We start from the raw sequence: 23,878 nt of genomic DNA on the forward strand, positions 1-23,878 counted from the left end.
TTCTTCCAAAATAGCTGAATTAATAATTTATTTTTAAAAGGATTTGAAAGTAAGGGTCACTGTGAGAGTTCATTTCATTTGCTTTCCCACATGAAGGTTATGATACATTAACATGTTAATTATATCTAGATGTGAAATATTGTGTTTTAATTAACTATCATAAATTAATGCCTGATAATAGTATTAACAATTTGTACAGTCTTTCACATGTTTTAATTAGATATAGATTCAGATCCATATGATAAAACCTCCAAATAGAGAGTCATTTTCCTGTCATATAAACTAAATCTATATGTAGTTCAGGGCCAAAATAGGGAACTTAAAATCATCAGAAACCCAGAATCCTTCTGATTTATGGTCTGCTCTACTTAAGATGGGACTTCTGCTTTCAAGTTCATCTTTTGGTTCAAGGTGACTGCTTGTGCTCCTTTTATATCTTCCATAGAGGAAGAAGTGAGAGGGCAAAATGATGTGCTTCCTAGCTGTGTTAGCATCCTTTAAGGGGATTTCCTAGGAACATCAGTCCCCCTACTCCAACAGCTTCTGTTTATATCATAAGAGGAACCTGAAAAAATGGGAGAGTTAGGCATGGAGTAGTAGTTCTTACCCATTTATACCCTCCATTAAATGGAACACAAATAGAATTCTGACTTTCAGTAGTTGCTTTGTGATCTTGGGCAAGTTGCTTGACTTCACTGAGTCCCATTTTTCTTAACTGCAAAGTGAGAATGATATTAGTATATACTTCATTGTGTTAGAATTAAATATGTTCATGTATGTCACACACTTACAGTACAGAATGGAGAAGTACTAAATAAATAGGTAGCTAATTTTATTTTTCCTTATCTTGTCTCTCTTGAAATATGATATTCTTGTTGGTGATGTAGGTACCTCTTGTTTTATTTCATCATGTCTACTCCAATTAACCATTGGATGTACAGTAGTGAATATAACCAGCCAAGGTCTGTACCCTTATAGAGAGATTCCATTAGTTTGTCATTGGAAGTCCTGGAGGAATCCTTTAAAGAGCATTAATAATTGACAATACAGAAGGGAATGACATGACCTCGACAGAGAAATGAAGTAGCAATTCTCACATTATAATGTATAGAAGAATCACATGGGAAATAAACAAAAAATTCCTGAGAATTCTGGGCTCTGCCTCCATAGTTCTGATACCACATCTAAGATCAGAAATATATAATTCTATTCCTAAATGTTTCTGATGCAGATGACTCATTGATCACACTCTGAAAAATACTGGTCTAGGACGTAGAGGGAATAGAGGTTTATGAGCTATGGTGAAAACTTTCCAGTACTTGAAGTCAGTTTGTACCCTTTCCTAGAAAACCCTTTTGGCTTGCTCCATTAGGCTCTTTTAGTCTATCCCAGCCTAGCCTGGATAATTCCCATTTGTGGGGGGTTGGTTTCAGTTATCCACTGCAAGATATTTAGCAACAACTCTGGCATCTCCTTAATAGATGCTTTAGGGATCCCTGGGTGGCTCAGCGATTGAGCTTCTGCCTTTGGCTCGGGGCATGATCCTGGAGTTCCGGGATCAAGTCCCACATCGGGCTCCCTTCATGGAGCCTGCTTCTCCCTCTGCCTATGTCTCTGCCTTTCTCTCTCTGTGTCTCTCATGAATAAATAAATATAAATATAAAAAAATGATTCTCCCCTTAAAAAAAAATAGATGCTTTATTAACTTTCATTCCCCAGTAGTGACATCAAATGTCTCCAGAACTTGCCTAATGTGTCCTGGGGTAATAGGGGCAAAATTGCCCCTACATGAGAAGTATAGATCTCATTGATCTTGACCTTTCACCTTGAATATACATATATTTGAAATGAAGTCTTATTTCTTTCTTCTGGAAGTATGGAAGATGACCAATAAAATGGTCCAAACTCATCTGCCAAATGCCCATTACCAGCATGGCAGCAGGGTATGGATATGCACTTTCCTAGAGGTAAGACTCCTGAGGATCTATCACAGTCCTCCTCTGGCCATAGTCTTTGTGCACCTTTTAAACGTCTCCATCTACTTCTCTTCTTGTTTATCTTCCTGTCTTAGAGATAAAGACATTTCTACTATTAAAGGCAATTAAGGGCTTTGGTGGAATGTTGCTCGAAAAAAAGTTTTAAAGAAGGTAAAATTTCTTGTTTCTTTTTATAAACAAGGGTCTTGAGGTTAAAATCATTCAATTGTTTTTATTACATTTTTAAAAAATACTTTTCACATATCATTATAGATTTAACCATTCTTTGTATATTTTTAAGCCCTTATATGATAAAGAGTATTTTTTTAAAGTATGAAAAAAGCTAAGCAATAGTTTATATTTTTTCCTTTACAAAGTATATTAAGATGTGCATCAGGCCAATGGTCTTCTTTAAATTCAAATGACTTATGAAGGTGTTTTTGAGATAATATTTATGATGAGTAATTCTGGGTGTGCTGAAATTAGTGGATGAGCCCTTGAAACCAAACAAGTTGTAGGTAGAACTTGATTGTTTCATAGCTTAGCATTAATTTTTTAAATGAAGTTTGGAGAGCTCTAACAGGTGGTGAATCCAGATATAACAGAGATCACTCTTTCTTTCAAAGATGTAGCTTTAGTGCATTTGAAGAATTCGCCTTGGCATTTTTTTTTTTTAGTATATCAGGTAAAGAAATAATGAGGTAGCCTTTACATCTTATAATAAATATGGAGGTGATTTAACTTTGTCAAAGGCTAGATTCAGAGAGACTCTAAGATAGGGATTGTGCCTTGAGGAAGCTTTCATCTTAATATTAAGGATGGTTTTTAGTAGGGGCAAGATACTGTATCAAACTCTCTCTAACCCTTTAATGTTTATCTTTGTTCACTGGTTAAAAGTTGTCATTTTCATGAAAGTTTGCAAAGTCCCTTCTTTTTTTAAAGAAGTCTTCCAATTTCATAGATTTGATGCTTTCTTTAAAAGAAACCACTAGTATTTTTCTATGATTTTTGGCAATAATCATGCATTTCCAGTCTTTTGAGGATGGTTTGTCCTTTAATCTGTGGTTTTAAAAGTTTCTTGCATAGTTCAACCTCTTTTGCAAAGAAACATACAATATGTTGTCCATCCATAGAAATCATTTCCAGTTTTGAATTGAGGGGAGCCTTCTGGTGCTATTGCTGCATTTCCTTCCCCTAAAGTACAGTCACCCTAAGAGAAATAGATGATAAGGTTCCAAACCAGCTCAAGCCCTGGCAGGCATATGTAAGGGGGGAAGTATCCTGGCTTCTCAGGGGAACCACCTTAACTGGACTTTATTCTTATTTTATTCAAAAGCAGTTGGAGATACAGTATATTCCTAAATACACCAGGAACAGAAGTCATGTATTTCTGGCACTTGTATTTCAGATAATTGTTTTATTAGCTGGCAAGTTAAGCCTCAGTTCCCTCATCTATTGGAGAGAATAAAATAATAGAATACTATATTTTTGGTGTGTGAGGATTAAGTGATGTAACATATAGGAAAGATCAAATTGGCTGGGATGCTTAATATGTGTTAAATCTGGAAAATATCCAGAGTATATTAACCCAATAAAGAGAAGTTATCGATCAACTTTTATCAGTAGGCTGGTCTTTTATAGGTCAGTATAAGAAGCAGCCTGAACTAAGAATCTATCATTCAAGGGACTAAACACTGGGATACGTATACCAAGTTGCAATATGGGTTATGTAGTGCTAGCCTCGTGGAGGTCATATCAGTAAAGGGCCAGGAAGTACTTGTTTATATACAGATCTAGAAATCTAGCTCTGGAGATAAGACTTTCACATATATACAAAGCTTTTGAAAACAAAGTAGCAGCTGACTAACTAATTATATGATCCTAGCAAGGAACATAATCAAAATGGAGCTAGAAACATTAAGCAAAGCTCTATGAATGAGTTAGCTCTTCCTATTGCAAGAATGGTTTGCCTTTATTTTTTTATCAACCTGTATCTCTTTTTGGACTGCACTCCACAGCCAGTTTTTGGATCCCAAACAGAAGGTTCCTGTGCTATATTTCTTTTGAGAATCATATTTCTTGACCATTCACCATAAATGGGAAAAATGAGATTGTAACTAGATTGCCCCAGCCATACTTTGCTCCTAGCAATGTCCACTGTCAGGTAGAAGAAGGAAGCTTATCTCATTTTGGAAGTACTTTGTGCTTGTCTCACTTGGGCTTATGGTCCTCTCACACTACCCTGGGCACTTATTGAAATACCTTTACCTGTGCAGAGTTCCTTAGGCCTAAGTTACCCAGGTGATCTAATAAATTGTGATAAATACTCCAAAAGGATTCCCAAAAGGTATCATAAGTTATGTAATAATACTTTATAGTGACATTTTTAAAATTTAAAAAGTGTTTTAAGTTTACTTTCTCACTTGGACTTCAATGATTGATGAAAGTGTATTGGTATTATCTCCATTTTATAGTTGAAGAAATAGAAGCTCAGGTTACTACAGTATCCAAAACTTTCACAGTCAGTGGCTGGCACAGGCAAGGTTGGGACCAGTTTCTCTGATAGGTAGTCTTGTGCTATGCAATGTAAAGATGTTGCTGCACCTGGTAGTTGAACTAGTTGTTAATCAAGAGATACAGGAAATAGCGTGTCTGATGGTGTATGTGATGGTAACGACTAATACATATCAGGTACTTAAACTTAGTGTAACATCATATTGTGGTACCCAATATATGGTAGAGTCAAAAGTTAAATTGTAGAAATTTGAATAAAGTCTTTTCATAATATGTGAATAAATAGCAAGTGGTATATATGGTGGCTGGGGGAACAGAGGATTATAGGTTGCATTTAATCAAGTTTTCTTTGAATGCGTAGATGAATTTAGTTGCTGGCAAGAAAATGAGTATGTAGATGATGTCCCTGCTTCTAGTCTAGTTCATATCTCATGGGAATCATGATTGCAGAATTGGAAGATAAATGTGACTCTTTTTTTCCATTGTGGCTTAGGGAAATTCACCTTATTACTGCTTGGTCACATGACTCATACTTGTGAATAGTTAGAACATATCATAACTCATACACAGCCCGATGATGGCACCAATAGCCAGAAATAGAGTTCAGAGCAGGAAAACACTATGGTAGACCTGCCTGGTCAAACAGGACTGGATGTTATATGTCACATGGACTGAGACCCATTTCTACCAGACATGAATTTTGTGAATCCAAGTTCACAAAAACTTTCTGTAATTGTTTCCTCATATAAAAAGAAAGGATGGTGATATCTACTATATATATATTTTTTTAATTTACTTTTTTATAGATTAGAGATCATTTATTAAGACACCAGCACTATACCTAGTAAACAAGTCATGCATCACAGATGCTGGTACTGTTAATGAGGGAGATGATCTTTTTTTTTTTAATTTATTTATTTATGATAGTCACAGAGAGAGAGAGGCAGAGACACAGGCAGAGGGAGAAGCAGGCTCCATGCACTGGGAGCCCAATGTGGGATTCGATCCCAGGTCTCCAGGATCGCTCCCTGGGCCAAAGGCAGGCGCCAAACCGCTGCGCCACCCAGGGATCCTGAGGGAGATGATCTTTTATGAAAACTCAGTACTTTATACATAGAAAGCAATAAACACAAAGAATTAGATTTGTGGGTGTTTTTTGAGCAAAGGTGATCCAGATTGTACCAGTGAAGCACAGTAAGAGGAGGATGTCATAAACTTTGTATAGCATTTTGGCTAATGTTTATTTTGTCTATTATGTCCCTAAATTATACTCTCATGCCAATATCATTATTTAGGTACTTTTCCATGAAATAATGAATAGATAGAAGGCATGGGGCATTGATGGAAGGCATGGCATTTCCATGAAATAATGAATAGATGGAAGGCATGCTAGACATCATGCCTAGTTTGTCTTTGGACAAGGATTGTCTTATTTCTCATCTGTAAAGTTGCAATTATTCAATAATAATTAGCAAGTACTTATATGGAATAGCCATTTGCCAGACTGTTTCAGGTGTTTGGAATATAGCATGGGATGAGGGACAGTAAACCCAGAAGAAAATATTTGTTAGATGGTGATGACTGTATGGAAAAATAAAACAGGGAAAGAAGAGCAAATTAAGGGCATAGGGTAGGAATTAAGTTGCAATTTTAAAAGGAAAATTTTCAGAAAGATGTTGGTATTTCATCAAAGATCTGATAGGGATGAGGGACCAAGCCTTACAGTTTCTATGGGAAAAATATTCTAGGCAGAGGCAATAATAAACACAAAGTCCTTGAAGTGTGGTCATGACTGGTCTATCTAAGCAATAGACAAGGGATTTGTTTTTAGGAGTGAACAGAGGAATAATAAGAACAATTGGAGATCAGATTATATGACCTTGAAGACTATTCTAATAACTGTGGATTCAACTCATACTAAAATGGGGAACTGCAGCATAATGTTGAAAAGATAAGTGACATTATTTGAGTTCATTTAATAGGATCATTCTGGCTTCTGTTTAAGAATAGACCAAAGAAGATAAAAGGGGATTGGAAGCAAGGAAGTTAGTCAGAGGAAGATACCGCAACAATCCAGCAAGAGATTTTGATGACTTGGCCTGTGGTAACACTAGAGAAGGTGACGTCAAATAATGGGTAGATTGCAAAAATGCTGTCAACAAGATATGATGGCAGATTGGAGGCTAGATCTAAGAGAACGAGATATATAACACAAGATTCTGGGTTTTTAACCTAAAGACTTGGAAAAATTGTGTGTTGCCAATGATTATAGGAAGATCAGGTTTTAGGAAGAGGTGGAATTAATCATAGAGCACTTGCTATCTCTGGAATATTGGTAAGAGTCAATAAGAAAACTTCATATCAGGGGATCCCTGGGTGGCGCAGCGGTTTGGCGCCTGCCTTTGGTCCAGGGCGCGGTCCTGGGGACCTGGGATCGAGTCCCACGTCGGGCTCCCGGTGCATGGAGCCTGCTTCTCCCTCTGCCTATGTCTCTGCCTCTCTCTCTCTCTCTCTCTCTCTCTCTCTCTCTCTGTGTGACTATCATAAATAAATAAAAAAATTTAAAAAAAAAAAAAAAAAAAGAAAACTTCATATCAGCTTAGATAATTCTCTAAATGTCAGGAGTTGTCCTTGTGAAAGTAATAACTTGCAAGAGCCTGAAGTGGTATCTAAGTGAAAGCTAAATATTTAATGGCTACAACTAATTGAGTTGTATTGGACTAAAGATGGGAAACCTCTACCTAAATCTATGACTGTGTACACCGTGAGTGCTTGGAAATTATTTGAATACGTGATAGAATTGTGGTTACATCTCACAATGGGAAAATAAGTGACCAGGAAGAAAGAAAAAGGTTTAGAGGCTATACTCTATGTCTACTCAGGAATTGTTCCAGAGTACGTAGAAAAAAGTATTCAACTAGAAAAAGACATGGAATAACTGCTGATATTTAAAACTGGTTTAATTAAAATTACTGGATTTACTATGCACCCTTGAATAATGATAGCCATTTCTTCTTCTTGTAATTCTCATTTCTGTAATGAAAGAAGAGCTAATTTTAGGCTATTATAGTGGATTATTTTACCCAGGTACATATAAATCTAACAGTTTTCTGAATTATACTTAAGATATCATTCTTTATGAATTATATGAGGAGAAATTATGTTAATGAGACAGAAATGATATTAATATACTACTCTTAAAGCACAGATTTTATGGGATGGGGCGGTTAAGAAGTCCCATAGTGGGTATGGTAAGTGGGTTTGATTTGCTTTTAAAATTTTATTTCAAATGACATATAGTTGGCACACAGTGTTACATTAGTTTCAGGTATACAACATAGTGATTGGACAACTCTGTGTTATACTATGCTTACCACAAGTACAGTCCCCATCTGTTACCATACAAAAATGTTATTAAAATACCATTGACTATATTTCCTGTGCTGCACCTTTTTTTTTCTTTTGTGCTGTACCTTTTATCTCAATGACTTATTCACTCCATAACTAGAAGCTTGTACCTCCTATCCCCCTTCATCCATTGCAACCATCCCTCCCTCCAACCCCGCCCCTCTGCCAAATACCAGATTTTTCTCTATATTCATGGTTCTATTTCTGCTTTTTTTGTTAGTTCATTTATAAGTGAACTCATATTATATTTGTCCTCTTCCAACTAATTTCACTTCACCTAATGCTCTCTAGGTTCTGTGGATATTGTTGCAAATGGCAAAACCTCACCCATTTTATGACTGAGTAATATTTCATCATTTGTATGTATATCTTCTTAATCCATTAATCTATCCATGGACACTTTGGTTGCATTTATCCAGGGATAAATGCCCTGTAGTAGAAATCCCAAATCATATAGTATTTCTATTTTTAATTTTTTGAGGAACTTCCATGCTGTTTTCCATATTGGCTGCACTGATTTACATTTCTACCAATAGTGCATGGAAGGTTCCCTTTCTGCTAACATCCTTGCCAATACTTGTTATTTCTTGTCTCTTTGATTTGAGTTCTTTTGACATGTGTAGGCTAATATCTTGTTGTTTTGATTTGCATTTCCCTGATAATAAGTGACATTGAACATCTTTTCATGTCTGTTGGCCATCTGTATGTCTTCTATGGAAAAATGTCTATTTAGATTTAGGTCCTCTGCCCATTTTTCTCTCTCTCTCTCTCTCTCTCTCTCTCTCTCTCTCTCTTCTTTTTTTTTCTTTTTTTTTTTTTTTTTTGGTGTGGAGTTATACAAGTTCTTTAATTTATCTGATAAAAGGTTAATATTGGAAATATATTTTTGCAAATAACTTCTCTCAGTAAGTCACCTTTCTTTTTTTTATGGTTACTTTTGCTGTGCAAAAATTTTCTATTTTGGTGTAGTCTCAATAGTTTATTGTGCTTTTGTTTCTTTTGCCTGAGGAGACCTAGCTAGTAAAATGTTGCTAAGACAATGTCAAAGAGATTACCACCTATGTTTTCTTTTAGGATTTCTATGGTTTCATGTCTCACGTTTAGTCCCTTAATCCATTTTGAGTTATTTTTGTGTGGTGTAATTGGTCTAGTTTTGTTCTTTTGTATGTATCTGTATAGTTTTCCCAGTACTATTTATTGAAAAGATTGTCTTTTCCCCAATATACTCCCTAATATATTCTTGCCTCTTTTGTCATTAATTGACCATATAAGTGTGGGGTTATTTCTAGACTCTCTATTCTTTTCCATGTTTAATATTCTGTGTCTATTTTTGTGCCAGTACCATACTATTTTGATTACTATAGCTTTGTAGTATACCTTGAAGTCTGGGATTGTGACATCTCCAGCTTTGTACTTCTTTCTCAAGATTGCTTTGGCTGTTTAGGGTCTTTTGTGTTTCCCTACAAATTTTAGGATTATTTTTCTCTAGTTCCATGAAAAATGCTATTGATATTTTGATAAGTATTACATTGAATCTATATATTGCTTTGGGTAGTAGGGACATTTTAACATTAATTCTTCTGATGCATGAACATGATATAGCTTTGCATTTGTATGTATCAGCTTCAGTTTCTTTTACCAAGTTTAATGGTTTTCAGTGTATAGATCTTTCACTCCCTTGGTTAAGTTTTGCTGTGGCTAGGATTTCCAGTATTATGTTGAATAAAAGTAGCAAGAGTAAACATCCTTGTGTTTATGATTGTAGATGAAAAGCTCTTAATTTTTCACCATTGAGTATAATGTTAGGTGTGAGTTTGCCATATATGTCCTTTATTACATTAAGATATGTTCCCACTAAACCTACTTTTTGAGAGCTTTTCATCATGAGTGGATGTTGAATTTTGTCAAGTGCTTTTTCTGCATCTATTAAGACAATCATTTCATTTTTATTCTTTATTGTGTTGATGTGGTGTATCAGGCTGATTGATGTATGAATATTAAACCACGCTTGTTTCACTAGCATAAATCCAATTTGATTGAATAATCCTTTTGATGCATTGTTAAATGCAGTTTACTAATATTTTATTAAGGATGTTTGCATCTTTGGTCATCAGCCTATAATTTGTTGTTGTTTCTTTGATTTTCGTACCAGGGAAATGCTGACCTTGTAAAATAAATTTGGAAGCTTTCATTTTCTATTTTTTTTGGAATAGATATGAACACTTCTTTAAATTTTTTATAGAATTCACCTATAAAGCCATCTGGTTCTGGACTTACTGATAGTCATGTACTGATTGCCATTTTGTTGTTTTTATAGTTTCTGTTCTTTTCTTGTAATTAGTGATTTTCTCTAGTATTATCTATTATAGGTTTTTAATTACCATGAGGTTCATATAGAGCAGCCCGTATTAAGTTGATGATAACTAAAGTTCAGACACATTCTAAAAAACTTTTACTTCCCTATGCACATTTTACTTGTTTTGGTGAATTCCCTTAACTAATGTTTTAAAGATATAATTGATTTTACCACTTTGTCTTTTAGTGTTTGCCTATCACCGTTAGTGTATGTTTGCTTTTACTCAAAAAATGTTTCTCTTTCATAAGCTTTCTTCTAATTATATCCTTTTCTTTAAATGGGTTTCATCTTGATTACTGTCATCAGTTGCTATTGATTGGGCTATGCTTTGAGAATTCTGAGACCATGTCTAAGACAAAGGACTATTATTGATTGGCCATGCCTACTAAACATACCATTGAAGAAAGAAATGGCAGCAACTGTGATACAAATCAGCCATCCTTGTTTTATGGGTTTTGGAAGAGGCATGGAGCATTGACAAGTAGGGCTAATCTTAAGGTTTCCCATTGTGTTTTTTGTTTTGTACCTGCCTTACTTCTTGCTGTCTCCTGGCCTTTCCAGACCACAGCTTAGGCACTATCCTTCCCTTAGATTTTATTTTTAATCATTCCAGATTTTTTTCCTTTTCCTTTTTCATAAAAAGGTCTATTCTCAAAACCTACCCTTTTCTAACTCATTTGCATGATAAATGTCAGCACAGTCCAACCAAAGGTGGCAAGGTTTGTTTGCTTAGGTTCTTGGAAGCTTGTTGGGTGGGACGTTAAAACTATTCCTAAAGAATATACAGATCTCACAGCATGTGTCTTTTGCTGGATTTAGATGATGAGCTAGGCCAATCTTAAGTAGAGATGGCAGGTGCTAGGTCTAGGTCCCATGGACTAGGATTTAAAAAGCCTATATTGTAGGAAAAGAGATTTAAAACTTTAAAAAACAAGTCCAGGGAACCCAATTATTTGTTTTGATGGAAAGGAAGCACCAGGCTTGGGAGCATCAATGTTTGATGAGTTCTCCTAGGCCAGAAGGGGCAGCTCCATGTTTTTCTTTTTCTAGCTTACATACTAGAATTGTTTTTGTATTCAATATAATTAACAGTGTTATTAGCTTAAGGTATATATTATACTGATTTAACAATTTCATATTACTCAATAATCCCACGATAAGTGTATACCTCAATCCTCTCCATCTATTTCACTCATACTTCCACTCACTGCCCCCTAGCAATCACTAGTTTGTTCTCTAAGAGTTTGTTTTTTTGTTTGCCATTTTTCTTTGATCATTTGTTTTGTTTCTTAAATTCCACTTGTTAAAGAAATCATGTAGTATTTGTCTTATTTCACTTAGCATTAAACTCCCTTTTATCGACGCGTAACATTCTATTGTATGTATGTATATACTGTATGTATTGATGGACATTGCTTCCATATCTTGGCTATTGTAAATAGTGCTGCAATAAGCATAGTGGTCCATTGATTTCTTTTTCTGAATTAGTGTTCTTGTTTTATTTGGGTCAATACTCAGTAGTGGAATCACTGTTCTGAGGAGCCTCCATACTGTTTTCCATGGAGTTTGCATTCCCACCAACAATGCACAAGGGCTACTTTTTCTTCACATCTTCACCAATAATTGTTATTTCTTATGTTTTTAAAAAGTTACACTTTCAAGGTAACATAATTTGTTATTAGTAAGAAACATCTAGAAATAACATACTAACCACAATGAAGAGCCTGAATTTTTGGAATTTTAGGCTCTATAAATGCTTGGGTAAAATATTGTATAGTATGTATTTTGCTGCCTTTCATATTAGACCAGATTGCCTTCCCTGTCTCTCTTACTATGGCCATCTTGATTTTCTTTCTCCAACCCCAATTAAGCCCCAAATGTTTATAATTATGGACATCATATATTTATGTAAAACCCCCATGCTTTCTTGTACTAAAGCTTGACCTCTAATTTCTTCCTATTTATAAATAATTCAGTAGTGTTAGATAAGATTCTAATACTTTGAAACTTTTTTATTACCCCTGTGAATTTCTCCATGCATTATCCCTATCACATTAAAACCATTATATACAGGCATTGGGGCACCTGGGTAGCTCAGTCCATTAAGCATCCAACTCTTGATCCCTCAGGGTTGTGAGTTCAGGTCCCATGTTGGGCTCTCTGATAGGCTTGAAGCCTAATTATAAAACAAAACAAAAAAACCACTATGATATGCAGGCATTAAAAGCAAGCCAAAGTGGTAACTTCAGTAAGAAGAGGGTTGGAGAAAGTCCAAATGCAGGAAAGTAGAGGTAAGGAGGAAACCTGCAAGGAGAAAGTGGTAGAATCCAAGAAATACAATTTTAAAAGATCCTTTTGGACTCAAATGGTAATTTAAGGAAAGATGGGTCACAGAATAATAAAAACTTAAAATTTGATAAGGGCCTATCATTGCCAGGCGTTCAGCTTTGAGGGTATTATCTCATTTAATACTTAATACTAGAAAGTGTTCATTTTAAGAGAGGAAACATATAGAAAAGATGTAGAGGAGAGCAGGAGGGAGAGCGTGATATGTAAGAAGGTATTGGAAAAGGGGTCTAGGATCCTGAGGAGAGGCAACAAACACTCCTGGGGAAGAAGTCTCTTCAGCAGTAATTCAGGTAGTAAGAGAGGCTTCCACCAGCAATTTCCACCCACCTGATAAGGAAAGGGTCATGAGCTAGATGAAAGTTCCCTTTCTTCAACATATGAATAATGCCATGTAACACAATTCCTAGTGGTTGAATGTGAAGAAAAGTGAAAGAAAATAATAATTCAGGACCTTTGGATTATGCTCACTTGCCAGCATAGTCCTCCAGCGTCTGAACTTGTCATCCTTGACTCTTGTCTATTCCTTTCTTAATGCTTGTAATTGCATGCTGGAGCCTAGGAGGTATTTCATAAGGTGTTAAATAGCCTTCATCATGTATCAGCAGATCCCCATATCCATTCAGAGTGAGGCACTTCTGATGGTTATAGATCCTTTGGTGGCTCATCTATTTTATGAAGATAATGTTCTTGGAGCCTTGAACAATGGCTTGTCTTAGATTTGTCTCTCAATAATGATGATACTGCTTAGGGAAATCAATCAAAGGTAGTGATCTTCTGCTAATTGGCTCTTGTATAAGAAAGGTAAAAAGGAATTTTAGCCCTTGGAAGAGAACCTTGGATGGTGAGGACATGCTCATTATTATAGATGACAGGATCAACAATCAATGCATGGTATATTTATGTGATGTAAAGATTGTCTTTTTACACAGGACTATCTCCCAATCATGGTAGGTATCTAAAAATCCATCAGTACCACAATTGCCTGTACTTTTGTGTTAGGTGAAAACAATCCAAGATTTCCTGACCCAGAGGCCTTCTCTGAAGTATTAAAAAAGGAAGAGTATGAGAAGAAATATAGAAACAGGAGCTAGGGAGTCTTAAATGAACAGACATGCCAGTTCCTAATTTTCCAAGGGCCAACACCTCTTGATATTCCCACTTCTCCTTGGGATTCCAAGGTTAGCAAGAATGCCTTGTTTTGGGTTGAGTAAAAACTGTTCAGCCTTTAATAGTGAGAAAAAATGGCTCTAAGCCATATTTAGGAAATTTGTTGACTGTAATTAAGCCTTCATGGGAGTCCCCAAGGTTTACTTACCTATAATTGAAAAAATGCAAATGAAGACAGTTAATCAGTGGACTGGCTGACTATGAAGCGCTACTACCTACGTAAATGAATTAAAAACAAAGACGGGAATTTGTCCAATTGAAAAAGTTACCTGGAGCCAACTGGTAAATTTCTCAATGCTGTAGAGATTTTTTCCTTAGATGGCAGTGCTTTTCCGCTAAGGCCTTTGCCAACTTAATCTTGAGCCATTACGTACAGATTTCCTAACAACTGGTCTTCAGCATTGGTAGAACACCAGCTGCCTCCCTGGCATCACTCAGGGTAACCCTGAAAAAAAAAATAACAGACCTCTTATCCTTCTTTATGCTTTGACTGATCCACTACTTAAAGTTATAAAACGTTTGATCTTCAAGATATTAAAAATGAAATGTGAATACCCATGAGATTAAGCCAACTCTTCAGGAGTTTTCCCACAGTCTTCAGCTGTCATTTGTAAAGGATTGTAGGAATGTTACCAGATTTAATGCAGTTTTTTTTTTCATAACTATAATTGAAGCATAGCTATGATGGTCATTTCACCTCAGACACCCTATTTGCTATTATATTCAGCTAATTTTTATCACCTGATTTAAAATAATTCCCCCATACTTTGAACTACCTTTATTACTTAGTCCTCTGTTTAATCAACTCTTATTATGGTATCAGCTATAGAAACAAGAGTAAATACAGCATCATACTTGTCAGCAATCTGATTGGAAGAAACAAAAACAAAAGATATTAAACAAGTCAATTTAAATACAGAAGGAAAGGTGTACAAAATACAGAGGTGTATGACAAATCTGTGTTATAAACCATATCAAGTAGTTCTTGACACTCTGTCAAAATGTGACCTCTTAGAGAAAGGAGGTAAAGATGTTTCTTTTCCTAAGCCCCTCAGCAGCTTTAGAGGGACTAAAGTGCTGTGATTAATAATGCCAGTCATGGCCACCATAAAGATGAGTGGCAAATCCCTGTCACTATCTTATCCAGAAGGAATGCGGTTTTGCTAACTTACTACATTGTTGTTTGATGAAGAGTGAGCGGACTAGGACACTGAAAGGAGGGCTTACTGCAAAGGAATCGCCTTATTTGCAAGTGTGTAAACATCCATAAAGTTAGGGAAAGATTTGGTTAGGATGAACCTTTTCACCATGTCTTTTGTTTGCTTGAGTTATTTATTATGCTGAACTTGCTAGAGCTTTTAAAAAGTGTTATTGATGTAGACTATGGAAGAAGTAGGCAGGTATTTCAAGGTATTTCAAAAGTATCACAGTTTCTGAATAGATCAAATATCTTTTCAAAGCCTCATGGATTTTTAAAACGTGAACTGTTCTTGGTGGATAAGAGGCTCCAATGCTCTGGGTTTCTAATCTCCCATTCATTAACAGCAAAGCTGACTTGCAGCGGGGTGGGGGGTGGTGGTCGTTCTTTGTTTGTTTGTTTTTCTCCTCCTCCAAGAAATTTGTGACTCCTTTTGGGGAGATAACTGTTTAAATATAAATAAATGACCAGCTGCAGTGGAAAGATTCCAGTTTTCTCACGGTGTTTACTTTCAATTTATTGTCCGTACTCCCATTACAACTTCCTCCCTGCAAAACACTATGCCAGGCCTGAATATGTAGAGAATAGCCCCATTAAAATACTTCTTAGATGTGAAATACTAAGTTATTCCCACTGAAAGATCTTGCAAGAGCCTAAAGTGGACTCTGCCCATATTTGCAGAGCCCTTTTAGCATTTTCAAAATCATTAACACTATCAGCTCTGACTTGAGAAAATTAAAATAGCGTAGGCCCAAATGGGATGGTGTTCCCTCCCCTAGGCGTTTCTAAGTTTTTTGAGGTGATTAAGTAAAACTCCTCTGTTTTTATACATCAAAATTACCTTGAAATGAATTTGGTTTATTTTATTCTATTTCGTTTAGCTGGTAGTCCCATGCCATTTGCATTATTTTAAATCCAAGTACAGATAGCTTTGTACTGGGGATTCCCATGAACTACCATTTATGGTTTAGTATTTATCAGTAAAACTCAGCTATTTTGAAAATAGATTTCCAGGTTATATTTCTATCTCTCTATGCAATCTTAAAATGGATTATTGTAGAACACATAATGAAACCCTAATTTTCTTCTATGATTATATACCTGGCTCTCACACATTAACATCCTAAGACATTAACTATGTCCCATATATTTAACCTAGTGTGTTTCTCTCCACCTCCTTTACATTATTTTGTAGTTTTGACAATGTCCTGTGTGTGTGTGTATATATGTGTGTGTAGTTAAAGGCAGCTGTTAAGTCTAAACTGCATTTGTCTTATTGCTGGCTGGTCTCAGGAATTTCGCCATTATTTTCAAGGGTGAAGGATTGCTAATTACTTAACAGAAAGTAGCCTTACCTGTCAAGGGAATAGTTAAGATATTTCTTGATGATGTTATGCTTTAGATTGATACTGAAAGTATAAAGCTGAGAAAAATTTTAGTAGATCTATTGAGCTTTTTGACCAGAGAAAATAAGGATTCAGCATTTTATTCTTTCTTCGTGAAAATACTTAAATAAAGAATATGAAGGAAGAAGAAATCAGAAATTGACATAGATACCTATAATATGCAGAATGCTATTCATGAAATAATTAGGAAAACCAGTATAAGCAAAACATGTGGTTTCTTAGAACTGGCCTCTGAAGTTTCATTCCCATAATTTCAAGTGCGACTTTGATAACTTTACTGACATGTAATACAGATACCTCAAATTCAGCATGTCCAGAATTAAACTTAATATTGTAACACCTCCACTTTCCTCTTATTTCTATCATCTGGTTTCAGAGCATCAATATATACCTAGCTATACTTACTATCTAGGAATTTCAGAATTATCTTTTTTTTAAATCACTCAACCATCTAGTCACCTATAACCACCTACTTCATTTATTAAAGTGAGTTTAGACTATCATTCCCATCATGATGTCTTCTTTTTCCACCATATCCCTACCTGACTGAAAGTAGGTACTATATTGTCTCTGTTTCTTTAGCACCTTAATCCCACTAAACCACTTATCAGCATTAGACCTTATGGTTTGTGTGTCTATGTATACCCAACACAAGCATGGTGGTTGGCACAAAGTAGATATAAAGTAAGTATTTGAAGAAATATGTGGATAGGTAGAAAGAAAGAGATAAACCAAAAGATTATATGAGAATTCAGCATTTCCAGAAATGGAGGTGTACTTTGAGAGTTTGATTGAGAGTTTGATTGAATCACTCAGTTATATTTGCATCAAAGTCTGTTTCTATTGAAACTGAACACCTTGGGGATCCCTAGGTGGCTCAGTGGTTTAGTGCCTGCCTTCAGCCCAGGGTATGATCCTGGAGTCCCGGGATCAAGTCCCACATTGGGTTCCCTGTATGGGGCTTGCTTCTCCCTCTGCCTGTGTCTCTGCCTCTGTGTGTGTGTGTGTGTCTCATGAATAAATAAATAAAATCTTAAAAAAAAAAAAGAAACTGAACACCTCTTGCAACATAACCTCCATTTTCATGAAGTAGTGTAAGACTTATGGGAGGGGGTTTCAGAATTCTTCAGATGATCCTATAAGTTATTTTAAGCACTTTTCATGACAATCTTCAACCTAAGGAATTAGCACAAATATCAATTAATGAAAAAAAATCACAAATAAGCAACATCTCCCCTCTATATCTCTCCATTCAAAAGACAAATTGAGGATGATGTAGGGAAAGAGAAATCTGTCTATGAGAATTTTAGTGGGGTTAAAAAGAAAAGACTAGTACAGAGGCAGAAAAAGAACTAGAAAAACCCTATAGAGATGGCTATGAAACAGCTCTCCCACCCTTATTTGCTTTTCATGGATTGTAACAGAACAAGATGTGAGGAAACATCTGCTACCTTTTTAAAATAGTACTTTGATATTTAAAAAAAAATAGTAACAGAATTAGGAGAAGCCTGATTTCTGTGGTTAGGGATAGCAGACACCTATAAAATAAAATAGGGAGAATTAATTAGTCTAGCATAGCTTGATAGATTGGTGAGCTGTGGCTTCATCTGCTATGCATGGCTCTGGGAAGCAGCATCAAGAAATGGTTAGTCCATGGACTCTGGAGTTAGGCTGCCTGGGTTTAAGTTTTGGCTTAACACCTACCTGCAATATGATACTTAGCAAGCTGCATGGCCCCTCTCTGTCCCAACTGGGCATAATAGTAATACCTGTCTCAGACATTGTTGTGAGATTGAATGAAAGAAAAGAAACTCAGGGAGCTAATGCAGAGACTGGTACATGGTGTTAAATGTAGGCTTTTTTTTTTTAATTAACTGAAATTTAGGTTACTTCTCTTAGATATAAGGACTGAACTAAATGTCCAGTAGGAATAAAAAGTCTCTTAAGTAGGAAAAGATATGAGTCTTTCTGCTCCCAGGTTAATCAGTACGCATATAGACTAGCTGGAAGAATGTATTTCTAAATACAATCCACTTTAAAGCTGTTATAAATCTAGGAATACCAACCCTGATAAAGGCTTAGAGCACTAAGTAGCTGAACCCCATCCAAGAGCACAACCAGTCATTATAGCTGTGCAGTGACTATGCTTCAGAGAAGCTGAGCAAGTATAAGAGAAATCTATGGGGATCAGATTCCAGTTGCTGCTACCATGAGGATAAATCTAAGCCAAGAAGGAGGTAGAAACATACCTAAGACCAGGAGACCTAGTTGCAAAGAATTCAGGCTCCAAGGATGAAACTAAGAGTCACAGCTGAGATGGTGGCTCTCGCCATACTCAGTCATGATGTGTATAGAATGGTACCAAGTTTAAGGACAGGCATTACACAAACAGAACTAATCATTGAGATAGGTTCATTTTGAATGATAGTCACTAAAAAACAAGAACCCCAGAGATGAAAGAGGGGTTCAGATGGTAGTCTTTGGAGAAAAACAGTATAGGTCCTGATCCCTAGTTTTGCCCATTATTTCAGAGGCAAGTTCTATTAACCTTTTTAAGCTTTATATTGATTGTTCCTACTTCAAGGAATTTTTGGAACTTAAACCATGCAATGTAATTAAAAGGACAAAGGCAATGTCTAAGCACCTCCTAAATGCTCAATTAATATTGGTTATTAGGACTTCATTTGTACATAATTCATTTATATATCTTGTCTGAAAATGCCATATAGTATAAATTGCAAAACAATACAATTAGGTTAAACAGGGTTTCCTAAACCTTGTATTAAAAGATCTTGCCATGTAGCCATAGTCATTTTTGTGTATTTTCTTTAGGAAGTGAATTTTTAATGACACATGACAGGTCTCTGTGCTATTTTGAACAAGCATAAAGGGGAGTCATTTTTAAATAAAACAAATTCTGATTGTAGCAACAATTATCTAAATCATCAAAATGGATATAGGGGAATGGTAAACATTATCCTTTGGCTTTTTCTTAAACCTGGAGTTCGCAAATATCTTTTTAGATTGGGCATGTTGTCTAGCAGTATACTTGTTCAGGGTTAGCTGGCCCGGTTCCTCACCTACTAGCTTTACACTTTACCACAAATTCAGTATCTGCCCTACCAGTTACCTTGAATGAAATCATTGGCTTTATATTTCATAGATGTCTCACTTTCAACCAATGTATTAGGTTTATTCACAGGATTCCTCCATCAGGCTGGGAGAGCAAAGGGGTTCTGAAGAAGAGACAGGCTATCATATTTTTGCTGCAGAATTAGACACCATCTATCTGAAAATGGAATCGGTGGTAAAAATTTCCAAATTACTTGTAATTCTTCCCTCTGGATCCACTCAATTCTCCCAAGATTTGCTTTCAGAGAACCACTTAATAATGCAGTAGATTCATCTTGTCTTATTCTACTTCTACTAATTTTCTTGCCCAGAAGCAAATTCACAGAACTGTCCCTGATACCATTCTTCCCTTTCTTTACCCATGATACACAACAGAATTAACTTACTTTATGAATGAATATTGCTCATTTTTGAAACCTGACAGACTTACAGGGAGCTGTCAATTGGCCAAGGGGTATGGTATCTAGCTTCTAAAGAAACCATGACTGACCCAGTTGTCCCAACGTTTGCTATCTCTCTATCTCATTATTTATACTTCTACCTGGGGGTATAATAAAAAAGATAAAAAAGTAAAATTCAGCCAGATAACTGGCCCCGATGTTACCAAACTCATGTATGTTCAAAGTCCTAAAATCATTAGATGAAATAAACCTTCACATAGTCCTTGGGTTTCATTTATCCAGTGGTTCTCAATCTCTACCATGCATCAGCATCCCCTGGATTACAGATTTTTTTATTCAGAAAATTTGAGAGTTTCTATCAGGTTCCCAGGTGATACTGATACTGCTGGTTCATAGACTATGAGAATCACTGTACTAATCCATGCGCGGCTTCTCTTCTATTAACATGAATAATCTAGAATTTGCTTTTCCTTAGCTAGCTTTCAAAATTTATGCTCTATAAATTAACATTATGGGTTAAGCAGTTATTTTTGTATATGTGCACCTTGTACAGTGTAATAGAAGTGGTAAAGTGCTTACTCTATATATTTGGTTGATTTCATTCACAAAACAGTCAGTTATCTCTTTGCTGAATCATGGCTCTAATCCACAAATCTCTTTGCTTCTTTTTTATGTTGTTATAGGGTAAATGTAATACTGGCCTTCGATCTATTTTTTTTAATAGTAAAGCCTCAATTCTATGCTATTGAAAGGAATTCATACATAGAAAGCATCGTCCATTGTTTTCCCCAGTGACCTGACTTCATGAGCTTTTCTGGTGGTGGGAGAACTGAGAGTTCACTTGTCATAATTTTTTTTTAATTTAGCATTATATTTATTTAGCTCTAATGAAGTACATGGAACAGAGAACAGCTTGAGCAATAGCATCACAGAGGCCTTAGATGTAACTTCTGATGTGCCCAGTCACTGTTTGGGACATGCTTTGATCACAGAAAATGGCAAAAAGTTAAAATAAGGGCAAGTCACATCACATAGAGGGGCCACAGTATTTGGGGTCCCTTAGCTTAAAAAATTTGCCAATTACCTTACACACAGAAGGTACATATCTAACTCCCATTCGCTAATGCCGCTACACCCCATCAAGCTCAACAATGAGAAACATTATTGGATTCCTCATTTAACTGCAATGGATATATTTTCTTAGCTGATATTATAAGAAGTTTGATAAATAGTCAGCTGTTAATTCTTTCCTTTTACTAGGTCACTTGTAGATTCTGGCTGAAAAGGAGTCTGGGAAATGCAGTTTTGAACTTCTTGCATGTGTAGTCTAGGAAGTGAAGCAGGTTGAAACAGATATTGAATGGTTTCATATAAAATATATACCACATTGTCAAACTAGTTAAAAGAATAAAAGAGGTGAACTAAAAACATCCCTGGTTTGAGTCTAAGGATCAGCTTCTAAACCTACTCTAAGTTGTGACTTGTTATAGTATCTTAGCTATCCTACCCAACAGTGTGGCAGTATGGTACAGTTTTTAAGGACTTCATCACTTAAACTGTATAAAGCACAAGTTCTCTCATCATAAAATACAATGACAATAATAGCTACCTCCTAGGGTGCTTATGAGTTAAATGGGGAAATACAAAGTTCTTAAAATAGTGTTTGCCACATCATAAGAAATCAATATTTCATTAACATGGGGTAATGGGGGTCTCACTGAATACTCTCTGACCTATGAGAGCTTGACATAATTATTATTTTTGTAAGAGGTAGATTCAAGACCTGAAAATGCTTAAATAGATATTCAAGTCCAGTGAACACCTCAATAAAAGGCAGTGCACCAACGGTGTGTTTCTCTGCTTAGCTGCCTGCATTCCTATCATAACTGAGCCCAGGATGAAGAAATAATCTATAAATAGATATTTCCAAGGGTAGAGCTATAAAATTGAGATATAACCCTGTATACCTTTTTATTCTACAGTGCCTGCAAAATGCCTTTTAAGCATTTGAGTAATTCTCACCCTCACCAAACAACCTAATGTAATAACATAAGATATTCCACTTTGGAAAACTTGTGTTACACTCAAATTCTTACATACTAAAAAGTTCTTACTCTTTAGAGGTATTGGGGTTTTAGAAAGCTATACCTTATAGAGTGTCTTCTTTTTTTCTTTTCACCTTGGGATTAAGGATAGAAGAGAGTGATTGCTATGTAGCTTGTTCACTTTATCATTTAATAATTTGCTCTTTTTTTGTCAATATTATATACTTGCACAAGCACAACACTGTTTGAACTATGAAGTTACACCACCATCTTGTGAATGCTGTGCTGTGACTAACCCAGGTGTATCTCTCTCCTCCTCCTGCTCTAGCTGGACAGTGCCACATCACTTATCCAGGCAGCTAAAAACCTGATGAATGCTGTTGTCCTCACGGTGAAAGCATCCTATGTGGCCTCAACCAAATACCAGAAGGTGTATGGGACAGCAGCTGTCAACTCACCAGTTGTGTCTTGGAAGATGAAGGCTCCAGAGAAGAAGCCCCTTGTGAAGAGAGAAAAGCCTGAAGAATTCCAGACACGAGTTAGACGAGGTTCCCAGAAGAAACACATTTCGCCTGTACAGGCTTTAAGTGAATTCAAAGCAATGGATTCATTCTAGGACGATAGGCTTTAATAAGAAAACTTTTTTTTCCTTTTCCGTTTCTTTTTAATTCCATTTTTGTATGCATACCTGCCGACTCGTATGCCTCTGGCATGGGGAAATTAAGGGAGCAGTGTCTGTTTGCATGTAAGATGAGATGTGATCAATACTACTGATTCATCAGTAGCTGGGGAGGGAACAGGGAATTCCTGTCCTGAGGTGGCACAGAACTGTCCTTTGTAACATTCTCATAAAATTGGGCAAAGAGTTCGCATTGCAATGTTTATGGGAGTGGGAGGGATGGGGAAAATAAACTTAATTCTACAAAAGCAAACTCTAATGCATGCAAGAATCATTAGGTTGGCAGGTATCTTAATAAGTGAAAAATCTGGAAGTGTAATGGTAGAACATAAAGCTTGTATTGCTTCTGTTTCAGTGCAAAAATGTACTAGCCAATACGCTGAAGTGTGTGGCCCACAAATTGAACAATTTAACTTTGAAGTCCTATCCATGACATTATGTGGATTTTTTTTTTCCTAAGGAGAAACTAACTCATCGAGCCAAAATGTTCCTTTGAAATCTGTATTCTATTCTTTCCTTGTAGTAGTGCCATTATGAGTGCTCATATTTTCAATTTTCCCCCCTTTACTGAAAGTAAACACTTATTTGAGACCATTATAATCTTTGTGGGGGCACTAGAAGCACAATATGCTGATCCATCTTTTACTTTTAAAAAAAAATTGAACTATGATTTTGCTAGAAATAGGAGGCCCAGTGGTGGAATGTTAGAAGAATGGAAACTGATGCTGTGTGAAGGTTTAGAGGCAAATACATAGGTGTAGCTTGGAGTGCTGGTATCTAATATGCCATTGTATCCACTAACTCAAAATAAACATGTATAATCTGGACATATGAAGAATGCTTCTTTTTTTAAAATGCATACTTAATTAAAGATTAGAGCATCTTCTTGAAAATTGATTAAAAATGCTTTTTTGTTTTTGGAGATGGGTGTAAAATAGCTAATATCTCTAGGTCATTTTTAGAGTCCAGAAATTGCTTTTATTTAATGTTTTTTCCATTTGTTTTTATTTACTTTCAAACAATCTAAAATGATAAAGTCATGTGTGAGACTTATATGAGCCATGTTCAGCCCTGGGCTAGACTTAAGAAAGATAATGTGTTCTCAGAAAATGAATAAAAAAAATTTCTAGGAAGACTCATTAATTTCAAGGTATTTTTCTCTCCAAATTGTGAAAAGAAGGCCTCTGTCCCATTACTCAGGAGGGGTGGGCTGTAGTCTTTCAGCTATGGCTTGAGGAGAAAAAGAC

At 35.9% G+C, this 23,878-nt stretch overlaps 1 protein-coding gene across 6 annotated transcripts in view; it reads left to right on the top strand.

Moving 5' to 3' along the window:
* The window catches only part of CTNNA2 (catenin alpha 2), a 1,081,323-nt gene extending 1,057,865 nt beyond the window's left edge, over positions 1-23,458 (top strand). For 4 of the 6 annotated variants that reach the window (XM_025994443.2, XM_025994441.2, XM_072767041.1 and 1 more), the window contains one exon: positions 22,281-23,458. In XM_025994443.2, the coding sequence (XP_025850228.1) occupies positions 22,281-22,568 (288 nt within the window). In that variant the 3' untranslated portion in view covers positions 22,569-23,458. Of the gene's footprint in view, positions 1-19,564; positions 19,682-22,280 lie in introns of all 6 variants that reach the window. The other 2 variants (XM_072767039.1, XM_025994440.2) reach the window with 1 other exon arrangement.
* Positions 23,459-23,878: the final 420 nt, after the last annotated feature.

This window comes from Vulpes vulpes, chromosome 8 (genome assembly GCF_048418805.1).
Source record: "Vulpes vulpes isolate BD-2025 chromosome 8, VulVul3, whole genome shotgun sequence".
Classification (NCBI taxonomy): domain Eukaryota; kingdom Metazoa; phylum Chordata; class Mammalia; order Carnivora; family Canidae; genus Vulpes; species Vulpes vulpes.